Consider the following 14,593-nt stretch of genomic DNA (forward strand, 5'->3'; position numbering starts at 1 on the left):
ATATCAAAATTTAACTGTCTTACCAGAACGGATTCAACACAAAGCGTGGCAAGTCCTGAAACTCGCTCTTGAGATGAACACGATCTATGAAAGTTTTTGATTCTTGAAAGGACGCTGAAGGAACGTTCTGCACTAGCTACAGTGACAGGTATAGCGCAAAAGATACGCAAATCAACACAAATATTGTAGAAAATCGTATACAGATTTTGAACATATGTAGATGGCATTTAGCAAATCCAATGGTGACAGACCTTTATCAAAATTTGCTTCGTAAATGTGTTTCAAGTGAATTATTTCGAATTGTAAGCTTTAAGAAATGTACGACTTGTATTTTTCGACAAATTTTGCTGCGCTCGCCCGACCCGTAGTTTCATCCATGTATTCAAATTGCCAAAAAACGCCTCGCTAAAATTTCTCATAGCTGCAATCGTTCAGTAATGCCAGTGATTACCGAATCAACGATCATTGTTTTTAAAATCAGACTCTGAATCATCCGTAATCATCTCATTTAAATTATCTTCAGGGAGATGTTCAATTGAATAGCAATTGTTTTGCATTCGTTTAAAATTGTTTCCCATTGGTTCCTGATCAACTTCAAATCAGCTAATAAGGCATCTAGATGTCGGACCTCAACATCTATGGTGGCGTTTCTAGCTTGGAGGACCACGTTTCTTTCATTAGTGGTAGTCAGTATTTTGAACCAAATTGAGGACAGCAAGATACATTCGAACTTGTTGATGTAATTCAGAATGCCGGTAACATCCGTCGTATACTTGCGCAGTCAAATTTGGCTTTTGGCTGAAAGACTATGAAGAGAGCTCGGTACATTTTTTTTGAGGATGTCCTATCGTTGTGGAGTGCTGCTGAAAATAGTAAAATATTTCTGTACAACTCCGAAGAAAGAAATTGCAGACGTACAACATTCTGCAGCATCAACACCACATAAATTGAGACTGTGTGTTGCACAAAGCGAGTAATCAGCATTCGAGTTTTTGTCGAGAATGTGACGTAGTGCTCCGTTGTAAGCTCCTTTCATATTCGCGCCGTTATCATACCCTTGTGCATGACAATCTTCAATCAAGTATGGCAAATTAGATCAGCGATTTTCTGACCAGTGTTTTGGTTACAATCCACGAAAGCCAAAAACCGTTCTTGAATTGTAAAACTTGTTGCTTTCGAATTGAAATGGATGTAGCGTAAAATGAACGTAGTCAACGTGACTAGCATCAGGCATAGCATCAACGGTAATAGCAAAATACTTGGCTTTCTTGCCTTGATCTAGTATAGTTTCCCTCACGTGCTTTGCACAAATTTCTATAAACTCGTTCTGAATGTCTGGGGAAAGATAGTGAACTTGTAAACGTTTGTGCTGCTGTTGTTGTCCTAACTTTCTCCAAATGATCTCTAAGTATAGGATCATAATGGCTTATGAGATCTTAGATGCCCAAAAAATGTCCATCGTTTCTTTCACCAAGATATATACTTTCGCCTTTGAAAGCTAGGCCTCTTTCACCCAAAAATAAAATAGTGTCCAAATTCTATATAAAATTTCTTTCCACTTTTGAGTTTCAGTGATTAGCTGTTCATTGATAAGTGCATCAATTGAAGCCTCCTTTTGAATTAAATTTTGTAAAGATCGCCAATGAATATAACATTTAATGTGATCTTGAGTATTTTCGTGTGCTGGCAGTTTATCGTATAGCTTCTTCCATACCTGGAATTTCGAATATCCGCATAACAAATTTTAGGTCGATTTAAAGCATTGCTACTGGCACTCCACACGAACAAGTCACGCTCCACTTTCTCTCCATTTGGCAAGATTCTGTTTAACAACGAGGTAGGAATTGCCTCGTCATGACAATTACGTGGAAAAATAACAGGACCCTTTTGATGACCTCGACGAATTATTTCGTTAGTTTTTCAGATCGCAAAAACGCATTATTCACGGTACCGATATCGAAGTCGTTTAAATAATCTGGACTTTGATACAGAGTTGGTGGTATTGTTGGAGACTTTATGAAGATGAACCTCCATCAGTGTCACCACGAAAACATTACGACTTCGGATCCATGTAAACATACATTTTTGTTTAATGTTTTTATTGTCTCCTCAGGCCCAGGCAAAAAATTATTATCAATATTCGTTGCTTTTGAAATTCGGCTTAAAATTTGTACATGGAGCAACTAAAGACCCTCCTGAATTAAAAAAAATGTCTTAGTACCTCTAAATCGCGGGTCCCGCTGAGAAACCCCGGGCCCGGGGGAATTTAACATCTACTCATATAGTAAGGCACGGTCAACGGGATAAGCTTTGCTAGCGTGAGGCTGTGGTCTACGGGGTATTGCTTGCTGTCACTTGCGGTCGCATTTAACTATTTTTTAATAGAAATTATCTGTATATCAGGGCATTCGGATATCCTTGCCAACTGTCAGGCTGATCTTTTGATTGATGGGGAATTGAAAGTGTCTGTCAATTGAGACTTCAGGATTCTGCTGACCACTTGCTCTCTGCTTCTGGTGGTCCTCGAGAAAGCTAACCAAATGCTAGCTGACACCACCTCTTGCCGTGTGTCGAAGCCTTTGTGGCCCGTAGCTGACTCCTCGCGTCGGTGGAGCTATAAGGGTTTAAAAAAGCAAGGCTAATGAAATGTTAGCAGGAAAAAACCGATAGCACTTCGACACTGGGGGCTCTCTGCAATAGTTGTTAACTCGCTTGAAGCTATGGTGCTCAAGCCGGTTATTTTATGTGAGGCTTTAGTCAAGGATCACATCGTACAACATCCATTCTGGAATTAATTGCATTTGTTAACTATTTGTTTGGTATTTGGGGTTGGAGCTGCTTCTTTAAACAGGCGAACCACAAATCACTCAGTCACCTGACGGATTCCACTCTCCTACATCGATGTTTGCCTGATTTGTAGCTTCTGGGAACAAACTAGTGAGGCCTAAACTTTCAGACCATCTAAAGCTGAAGTGCTTAGGGGGTTATTGGTGTAATGCAAAAGTACCGCCCAAAAGTATAGATGAGTTGTCACAGATATGGATAGTACTTTGCCGGGTATGAACACAGTACAGTACAAAGGTACTAGCATTCCCGACCGCTACAGAAAATATTTTTGGAACGCGCCCCGTCGCGGGTATATGCTAAGCTCTTCAAATCGCTGTGACGCAGGGTGGGAAATTTAAAGTGTGCGTCCTATTCGAATAGCTGATATGTGGCTGTGGCCTCCTATCCAATCATCTTACTACAATCCAAATACAGCTTCTAACTTACAATACAGCTATTCAAATATGTAGCGATTTACGATTTGGCGTACGAACGTTTCAATCAAGTTAAGAACATGCCCATTTCGAATACAAACCAATTCGTAGAGATTACAACATTGCAATAACAAAGCGCTTTTACGAGCGAAATGACAGCCGATTAGAAGGCAACATTAGACATTACCAGATACGTAAGAGTACAGACATGGCAAAAACTCGCGAAATACCGTTGTAGCAGCAACAAATCAGGCCGCCATATATGTATGTAAAAAACGTACTTATATAACAATCGAGTATTTGTAAGGTGGCAACTACTAAAAAAGGTAATGCAACCGTTAATAGTAGTCATGTGAGTCTATGCTAGATGGGACACAATAGTTATGTGTGAGAATGAGTAAGTCACGGTGCACATTGCATACTTGTAGATAAAGATATATAAACATGCATACACACATGTATTTAATTACAACTTACCAATCTTATTTCAATTTCAGCATCAATTCTGGTGTGCATCTTGCGATTGGTTTTACCAAACACGGGCGTACAAACCAGTTCGTCATCACATGTGTCCAACGCCACACCATCCAACAGCGCACCATCGGCAGCAGTGGTGCCATCGGCATTACATACCACCAAACCATCGGCTGATGTAAATGAGCGAGGTGAATGAGGCGAGGGATAGGCTAAAGAGTAAGCTGTTGGTCTCACTATAGCCGCCTCCTCGTAAAGCACACGAACGCTGGGCGGACGTGTGGAGGCGGTGAAGAGCTCCTTACGTATTGACTTGTCGCACAAGAAATGCGTTTTACGCTGCGCAAAAGTTAAGAGGTCGCTCTCAGCTGAAAGTAGATAAGAGATACAGATAGGGAAAATTGAGGTTAATATTATTTTAGATATGTAAAAATTGATATGGCAAATATGGTGCAAATTGGCTTAGTTACTACTAAATATGAAATCACTTGGGTGAATTTACTAAAAATTACTTTAAAATATTCAGAAGTCTTTAATATTCAGTTCAAGAGTGCAGTATGCTTTATGAATCTGGAATATCTGTGGCAATTTGGAAAAACAACCTAATTCGAGTTAGGATAATGGGGATACATAGACCTTTATCTGAAAAGCTAGAAACAATCCACCATTGTAACTTCCTATATTTTGTAGCAGCCATTTGGCGCTAGGGCTATGAGTAAGTAACAAAGGGTGATCTATAATGGATTTCTGTTAAGAAGCCAGAATATCACTTTTATCCCAACTCGAATTAGGTTGTTTTTTCAAATTGCCGCTGATATGGAATAAGATTTCGGGATGGGAGATAACTTCGCGGAATTCTATCGATACCAAATAATTATCGTCAAGTTATCGATTTGTTATCGGCTGCTTTTTGGTTTATTTTTGGCTTGTTATCTAAGGGTGACAGTTGTGTCATCGATTTAATATTGCTGATTAATCGGCATCTGTTTCATTAACCGATAAGTCGTTGTAACGAACCAGTAAAACTTCGGTAACAAATTATTAGTTTGCCGTAAAAAAACTGGCAATTATCTAATAATAAATCGATAGCATATTGATGTAGTTGATAAAATGTTGATAATAAATCGATAACATATCGATAGCAAACAAAACATTTTCGATAGCAAATCGATATGTTTTTGATAACTAATCGATCACTTTTCAATAAAAATAAAAACGCTGATAAAAAATGGTAACACTCTGATAACAAATCGACAACTTTTCATGAAGAAAGATATAGCATTTTGATAACAACGATGCATTTTCTATAAATATCGAAAGCGTTCGATAGTAATTTGATAACTTTTGGATAAGAAATCGATAACTTTTCGATAACAACAATAACTTTCCTGTAACAAGCCGATAAAATTTCTTTATTTTTGCCGATTTCAGTTAAAATTAATGTTTGAGATAAAATTTCCGTTTTGGTTTCTGTGTTGGGCTCGGTTCCGGATCAAGTTTTGGTTTCGGGTCCTGTTTTGGTATCGGCTCCATTTTCGGTTGCGACTTTGATTCATTTCCGGTATCAGTACTACATTTTTTTCAGTGAGCAAAGCTGAAACTTTCCATTAAGATTAAAAAAAACCTTCGAAAAAATTGTACAATTATTGAGATGTTTTTTATTGCTTTCCAGAGATAGTCTATACTCACAGCATTATTTGTTCTTGTAAAATATTTTCAAAAGCATGTTCAAGTCAATATCGTCACGTGACATCAAAATAATTTCTACTGTGACACATACAGTGCTTGTCATAACTATATCAACACCAACTTTCGGCTATTCATTTACAAAAGAAAAGCCTTAGAAAAGCCTTCACTGAAATCTACTTTAGCTTACAGAAAGTTAGGCGTCATATACCAGCTAAATTCGAGCTTAAAGTGCTATAGTGATATAGATGGTGCTGTAGAACTCTTTCTTACAGGGTGACACTATTACACCGCGATAGCTTCAGCTGGGGTGGAAATTCTGTAATATCCTTGAATTTGGCTGTTATAACTGCTGAAGGCAAATAGAGAAGAAAAGGAAAATACAGAGTGGGAAGTAAAGCAAAAGAAGTAGGGCTATATAGTAAGGCAGAAGAGACACAAGAAGAGGAGAAAAAAGAAGAAGAAATTAGAAGGAAGGGTGGGGTAAAAACGTCTTGGAATTTCCTTCAAAACTAGTAAACAACAAAAACAAACCAAAGTTCGAGCAGGAATAGGAAAATATTTAGCGTTTTTTTCTAAAGGTAAACATTTTTTTCTGCTCGCTTAAAAAAACTTCAATTGAAAAGCAAATCCAAATTAAACAACTCTCTCAACACAAAACATATACAACTGCGCGAACAAAAAAAAAAAGCATTGGAAATTTTCCAATATATTCTTTTATTTATTTTCAATATTTAAAAAACTTCCATGAATTTTGTAACTGAAACTATGAGAAATATTATCAAAACCGTTCTCGAAAAATTGTCAAATTTGGTTTGGAGACAAACCGGTTTCGTTGTTGCGTCACCTGCAGTGTCATTTCCTTCGAAAAACTTCGAACATTCGGGAAAGTTTTACGAAAATACCTTACTTTTTATTTGGAGATTCTCGAACTTTTTTAAGTATGAGGTTTTGTATCCCAATCAATTTTAATCAAGCAAGGTACAAGTTATAGATCCCTTGAAATTCGCATTGATTTTTGACATTTTTTCCATATAAAAAAAATCAAATAACAAAATAGAAATTTTAGTAAAATTTCCTTGATTTTTTTCGAAAATAGGCATACATAGAAGACTAGCTGAGAAAGGATACAAAAATGAAAGAGGAGTACTGGCGTGAGACGATCGGGCTTTGCCATGCAAAAGCTATGATAGGAGCTTACATCACTAAAATAAACAAATCATTATACAACCTATTCTAGACTAACTTTAGGTTAATAACTAAACGTTTCACAGGCCACTGCAGAGTCTAGGTCCATATGCATGAGACAGTATGCACACTATAGAGACTGTTTCTGAAAAGTCCAACAAATTTCGGACTACCGAAACTAGGATATAGGCACATATATCAAGGGAAGCCAACCCCATGTCTCTACTTGTTGAAAGGGATCTGGTGCTCTGATTGTGAATTATACAGTATTTTCAGGTCGTACGGATACGTTGGCGTGTAATTGGTTGGTTTTTAATGGAATAGTTATAAAAAGCACTGTATCATTCCTATCTCTTGATCTATCTTGTATTGATCATTTAACATCCAGATGTTCAATTTAATTACAAAATATGCTTTTTCATTACCATAAATTGCGCAGAATCTATTTTATTTTTTTATAAATAAGTAAAGGCACAACAAAGGCGTTGGTCAATGCTCCGACACATGAAGTGTACTTTTATTTATGTACTTCTTTTGACTTTTTATTTCAACATTTGAATGTTTTATTCTGCTATATTACATCAGGAGCAAATAAACAATAACAAATTATACATTTTTGTTATTATTACTTTTTTGGCTGCTTTTGCTATTGAACAAAGGCCGATTTATGATGTAGCAATATAATGACTGTTTAATTTCAAAGTCAAACACGCAATTGTACATTCATACCTTCGAACCGAAAAGGAATGAGTGCCATTGAAACCATTACACATTTTCTACTTCTGCATTCAATCGCTTACATTTACAAAGAATTATTGCCGGAGCTGGCTTTAAGGGTATTCACAAACATTTGTATCTTAACTCGCGAATAAGAGTCAAGGCAAAGTAAAAATATGAGAATTTACAATTTTTTTTAATTTCTCGATCATTGCTAACATCAAGGACAAAGGTCTGTAAGAAAGGTCCACACAACCGAGACTATCGGCTTGTTATCGATAGTGAATTATTATTGCTGAGTTATCGGTTTGTTACCAGCTTATATTCGGCTTGTTATTAGTTTCTTATCGGCTCATCGACAAATTTTCAATAACAAACCGATACCATATCGATAAAAATACATAACTTATCGACTCATTTTCCACAAATATTCGATACATATTCGAACAATAATCCATATAATTTCAATAACAAACCGATATCTCGTCGATAAAAAGTCGGGAGCACATTGACAACTTGTTATCGACAGCAAATTCCTAACACTTCGAAAACAAATCGATAATTCGTTTTTACTTCACCGATGAAACACCTATACCAAAGGGATAATTCGCCGATAAGAAATTGATAACCCACCGTCCGGTATGGTTCCGGCTTCGGGTTTGACTTCTAATCATTCACTTCCTCTCCCTTCCTTTTATTTTCCCTTCCCTTTCCGCCTTTTTGCTTTCCCTTTCTTTCCGTCCCTTTCCTTTCCTACCCTTGTTGTTGATGCAAGGACTACGTACATAGCCGTAAGCCATGGTGTTCGACTATGATACCAAGTGGTTTCGTTGCCTGCACCTACGCTCGGCAAAGGAGCGGAACCTAAGTCCAAATAGAGAAGAAGACTGGGGACGGGTACGAGGCAGATAAAGTGAAAAAGCCATCACGACGTAAGCTTTCTTGGCCTGTAGAAAGGGAGCTTATAGTATTATGATCAGGAGTAAAATATTTCCAGCAGGTTGTTAAAATGGTGTTAGGATGACAAAGTACAACGATATCGCGATCTTGAGATGCCTACAGCGGGTGGTTAAAGGACGGATACCGATGATGTATGTAAAATTAGGAAATACGATACTTCTTCTGCAGCTTTAGAATTGGAATTGGAAGGTAGTTTTCGTGTCTCGCCCTACGGTGGTGGCCTCAGGGAGGTGGGTATGCACTAGAGATATACGCCGCCGATAAACGCCGCCGCCGCCGCCCATTTTGGTCGTTTTTCGCACGCCGCCGCCGAATGTCAAAAATATCGGCGTGGCGGCGCGGCGTCCGGCGCGTTACTATATTTTCTACTCGTTTAAGACTGTTTAGGCCATTTATTGTTCATGTCGAAAATTGGTCGGATATTGTCGAAAGTGGTATCAACGGATGCGCATCACTGCCAGTTATAAGAAACTAATTGCGAAATTTAACTCTTTATAACTATTCAAAAGTTATTTAAAATAACAGGCGCTTTCGATGTCAGCTTAACACGGACTTTCCATCACCCAATTCAGCAAGTTATTAAAACAAAATACTAAAAGAAAAGTTATATAATAAATTTATATGCTAACTTTGCATTTTTGAAAAAATTAATAATGAACAATTAATTCAAATAAAATGACCCAAGGCGAACATGTTTTTAAACTGTCTTCAAGAATAAGCGAAATCAGTGATGCAAAATCCTTTAGTAGGTTCTAGGGGCATAAACACTCCTTTGAAATGATTCTTACCTCATACTTAAGTTGAGGATATATGTACATATGAGAAGGATTTGAAAAATCACTTCGGCTTACATTCAAACATTTTTTGTGTTAATTTAAATTTTGATTTTCACACTTCATCCTTCAACACCCAAGTCTCCCGGTTTGATATTTCCTAAAGTTGGCGGCCCTTTCCAAAACTAGTCCCTTGGAGTGAATCATATTGATTATAGCCTATCAACCAAGTTTAAATATCACCTACACGTTACGGCTCCTTTTACAATTGTGAATACGTAGGCACATATATCTACCAGGTGAGGCTTCGTCCTTCGCAAGAACACTCAAAGTGGTGAAGCAAAAGCTTTCCCAAGACAGTGGAACTAATGACCGTGTGTGATACTACCCTAACGTAGTGGACAGTCGAACTTGTCTGAAAACTGAAGCTACGCGGTCATCCATAATGAGCTCCTATATCGTAAGGCCGGAAAACAGTAGTTAACAACTTTCAACTTAAAATCCGTCGACTTTCATTCTAAATTTGATTTAACGAAGACTATATTGTGAACACAAACGTCTTCAATCTTTGGTCTACATTTTAAAAATTTTATCCAGGGTCCTTGTAAAATTTTAATTATGTAGATGCGCCGAGGATTATACGGATTTTCACCCGTGACGCAATGACATCGACTTAGACTGCTTATGATTTCGAGGGCGGCATCTTTGGCCGAATAGTCACTCCCTAACGTTTCAAAGTGTAGCATAGCGCAACAAAAGCATCCGTTGGAAAGTCTTCGGAGCTACACCTAGAGCTTCTAGGAAAGTGACGTCGACGAAGGTATGAGTTCGAAGTCGCAGTCGTATAGCTTCTGTACTGGCATATGGTGTGAGGCTCAGGAGGCGTGGTAGCTACTGGTGGTAGTGATTCCTACTGTTCGCACATCGGAAATTTTAGCTCTTAAAAACAGCCGAAAAAACTGGAGGCGCCCAGTACCACGATAGTCATTAGTATTAATGTCGCCCGTTAGTTCTATATAGATTTAATGTAAAATTAAGCACTTAATATGCGTAAGAATATCTGTTATCTTATACACCTTAAGGACGCCTTAATTGAACGCCCTTGGCAGTGAATCGACAATTTTAAAAGTGAATTTACATAAATGCATTTTTACGGCAATTGTCCAGTGTAATCCAACGTAAAAATGATTTTTTTTATTTTTGCTAGGAAGCTACAAGTTCCACACAACTCTCCGAACAATGTTATATATAAAACGCAAATGAGATAAAGAGTGCAAAGGGGTTGCCTTAACGTAAAAAAAGAAAAATAAATAAAACGAGTTAAACAATTTAAAAATCACAAACCAAAACACTTGGTAATGCAATTGACATGAGAAAATTCAAAAGTAAACGCAACACAGCGCAGCATAAAGGGGAAAAACAAAGAAAACCACAGTAGTAACTAAAAGTCATATTACATTCGAATGACACTGGCGCAGGCACAGTCTAACAATAGCACAAGCCACGCGTTAGTCAGATTCGTAGTACAGCAGAAGAGTCAGTAGAAAGCCGACAACTGACAATCAACAGCCCATTCCAGTGCCACACACTTGTGCGAATATGTATGAACATAGGGAATGATCTCATATCCAACTCTGGCTAGGCCTTCACAATCTCAAAAAAATAACAACAGAAATTGTTTCCGCCGTGGAATACTATTCTGAATTTGCTTTCAATATATAAATATTTATGTAGATATATTTAGTAGGAGCGCACTTGTATGACCAGCCACTCGTTGCGCCAGTTAGCCGATATGCGTCTGCCTAGTTCACTGTCTGCAGCCGTTGGCGTAATTTTATGGAGCCATTACATTTGGCAATTGCATGAACGCCTCACATGTCACATGCTGAGATTCCAACATAATTTGAAGTATTTGCGTATGCATTTAAGTTTAATTTATTCTAGTACGGCGATTCTGTTCGAAACTAGTTTTCACTTCGGTCTATTTATTATGTTTATATATTGCTTTAGGCTATTATTAACTAAGTCAATTTTCAAACGGACCCCATATGGTTTATTACATGCATTCATTATCTACATATTTAACTGCTACTAAATACAGCATCAGTTTCCCAAAATTCGCCGTGATTGTCAAACCGTGATAATTTCTGCATTTGGTTTGCAAACCCACCAACCAGCGTTGGCAGTACCAGATACAATCACAGCATTCGTCAAGGAAAAATTAGATGTGAGAGGAACCAATGAGCCTGTGATGTGTGATGCGACTAAGTGACGGTAAAGCTTTCTGCGACACTTTTTAGTTGATCAGTACTCTACACAGTTATGTGAATTCATTATGTTGCAGCTATGAGGAGAGCTATGACCTGGTTCTGTTTATTACTTATATATCACAGTCACAAATCACGTTGTCCCTGAAAAATTCCGGGGTCTGCCAAGTCTACCAGCTACCAGCATATCACTGCCGATGTGAATTGAGAGAACCAAGGGTGAAACAGTATTTTTCAACTCCTTCTTTCAACACAGTGAATGTCTATCCGGATTAAAGCACTCCGACTGAGAAGTCACTGTCACACACTAAGTTATTCCCAAAAAATCTGTGGATCTGCACACTCTACACCACTAATGGGACCACAATGAATGATCAAGACTTCCTCTTCATATTTCTGCCAACTAACTGAAAGCCTTCCCGTATAAAAAATCGCTTCGGCTGAGAAGTTACAGTGTCAAGTCACGTCATTACTTAAAATTCTCAACCCTGGAATGTGTCAACCCTGCCGTCTAGCAGAAAAAAATTGGGAGCACAAGGTGCGATTACACTTTTTCCTTCCCCCAGCGGGCTAGGAGGCTTAGAATATACCCGCGGCAGGTATGCCTGTCGTAAGAGGCCACTAAAATACCAAAATGATTCCAAAACTTTGGGGAGTGTCTTCACGCTACAACAACAGCAATAAAACAGTGCAGCTCTACCCAGACATTAACAAGTAGCGTTGTTCCTGAAAAATATCGCGATCTGCCAACTTTCAAGCGGAAAATCATTTCTGCTGCGAGTTGGGAGCACGATCTCCCTTTCCAACATGAAGTATTTCTTCCCACTAAGTTGAGGTTTTTCCTTCTTCCCTTGCTAAATTTAGGAGTCAAAAGGAATACTTTGTGAGACGGAGCGCCTTCATACCTTATCATAACATATCCTGGCCAGCTACACATTAGGGTTTTAAGTTGTTTCGCATAAATGCTCAAAGCTGCATGCCGTTGGCATCACGGGAAGGACCATACATCTAATGGAAAACTCTTTGCTCGAATAGTCAAAGCACTATTTCAAATCTTCTCGACACCGTCCACGCGGCCGAGTTAAAAGTCAGCTAGTTATGGTGAGGGACTTATAGATTGTGATTTTGTTCTACGCGTGGTTCTCTGCTGGGCTCCAAGGCTGAGAGATGATTCTTAAATAGACACAAGTCCTTCCTACGCGCTTTACAATAAGTGGGTTAATGCAAAAAAAATGTATTATGGCCTATATCAACTTTTACTACTGGGTTCATATAAATAGGCACACATATCTCTGTGTGTATGTACATATGTATGTAAATGACCGCCACAAATAAATCGCGCTACTACGTCTGTTATGTTTTCGGGCCCACTCATTCCATCAGCTCATGCTTCAGTATCATCATCGTCATTACCGTCATCTCGTCGCGCACTTAATATAATTCCAATTTCAAGTTCGCAATGCCACAGAGTGGGAATGTTACATAACATACATATCTACAAACATATAAACATACGTGTTACATATTTACTTAGGTGCTGATATGTTTGCCTATATGAGGATATGGGTGTGACAGACACGATAGTTAATCTTATATATGTAGTTAATTAAAATGCTTAGAGCTGAGCTAATAAGCGCTTGGCACGAAATTTTTGTCATAATAAGGCGACAAACTGTAAAAATGGTTGATGTTACGTACTATCAGTTATTTAATTTTTACATCATATTAGCCGTGTTTTTTAACACGCGTATATCCGTTTACGCTTAAACTTTATATTGACTGCTAAGCGACAAACTATAAATACACCTCTGAAATTGCTGCGCATAAATTTTGTCCTACTAAATTTCAATACGCATTATACTCAGATGTAACTGAAATATGTGTCTTTGTTTCACCCTCTACACTAATTCTATGTATTCTATGTGTGCCCACAATTCATCGCAACTGATTCAGCTATATGTTATACCCTATGGCCATCAGAGCGTTGCGTCTTCGCTTTTCGGTACACCCTGTTGCTGTAGCTAGTTGTTTAACCACAGCCGCTAGATGGGTCTCCTAAGCATTATCTAAGCGAGGATAGGCGTTTTTTTACACGCGCAAACGAAACGTATACGCACGTGTTAAACAACACGGCTATTATAAGAACAACTACAATTTCTTATTCCAAGCTAAGGCGTAAACGTACTAGAATTATGGGAGCCCAAATAAAATTTTCTAATCCGTAAAGAGCAGAGTTTCTGTAAAATGTATAGCTTCAAAACCGAAACTGCACTCAAATTGCAATAACTGGCGAACTCAACGAGAACACGTCTCTGTACAAAATAGTACTCGGAGCTTCTCGGCCTTGCCAAAAACCCTCGATCATCAATCATACTCAAAGATCGACAAGGATCACATCTCCCCACATTCTAAAGGGTGAACGGCAAACTAAGTATATGAATGATCAGCTAAAGAATGACAGTCACAGGGTGATGTCATATCTCTTTTCTTGCTTAATTACTACACATCGAAGCACCAAAAAGGGTAAACATTTTTTTTAATACAGACTACTGCACAATCTGCCCAATTACATATATGAGCTATGCTACAAAATAGTTATCTCCTAGCCTTGTCAGTGTTTTCATTGCACGGCTACCATATTCATGTCACGAAAGGAGCAGATAACACAAGTTTTGGAGTCACGTAACTACTCTGGCGTCTTGTTAACAAACATATTTGGCATGACGTCCGATAATAGTCTTAGTTTTTGCACATGAACCCCAATTGCACCTAGAGAGCCTAGAAAAAAATCTCAAGTCATTTGGTGGTAACACTGTGATGGAGCATAATGAAATCTATCCCAGCAGGCAGCTGCTTGATACAGCCTCACCTCGCTGATATGTATGAAGAGGAATACCTCCGTAAGCACTATGTGATGATTGGTTATCTTCCAACGCAGGATGCCTTATCCACACATAGTGGAAGCCACTCTCACAGCTGACGGTCGCTATACGGATGTTAGGAGTGTACAGTGGCTAATGATCTGAAGGTTGTTTACCCTCAGTTCGAAGTCGTACAGAAGCCCACATAGGGTAATGTCCATCAGCAGCTTCGTATTATTTCGATTGGCTCCTCGAAGTTTGTAATCAGCATGCGTAGCAACGTTTCCTTTCGTGTCAAATGCCGGCTACAAAAGTAAAGTGACCCATACAGCGTTTAAAAGTTACAGACACATCAAGTTTAGTCTAAACTATATCGAGCGCATATCAGTAAAGTCATAATATTTGAT

At 38.3% G+C, this 14,593-nt stretch overlaps 1 protein-coding gene across 2 annotated transcripts in view; it reads right to left on the bottom strand.

Moving 5' to 3' along the window:
* Positions 1-14,593, bottom strand: part of gukh (GUK-holder) — a 364,151-nt gene that overhangs the window by 94,093 nt on the left and 255,465 nt on the right. For both annotated transcript variants that reach the window (XM_067760725.1, XM_067760726.1), the window contains exon 2: positions 3,738-4,102. In XM_067760725.1, coding sequence (XP_067616826.1) covers positions 3,738-4,102 — 365 coding nt within the window. The remainder of the gene's footprint in view (positions 1-3,737; positions 4,103-14,593) is intronic.

Source organism: Eurosta solidaginis, chromosome 1 (genome assembly GCF_040869045.1).
Source record: "Eurosta solidaginis isolate ZX-2024a chromosome 1, ASM4086904v1, whole genome shotgun sequence".
NCBI classification, from domain to species: Eukaryota; Metazoa; Arthropoda; class Insecta; order Diptera; family Tephritidae; genus Eurosta; species Eurosta solidaginis.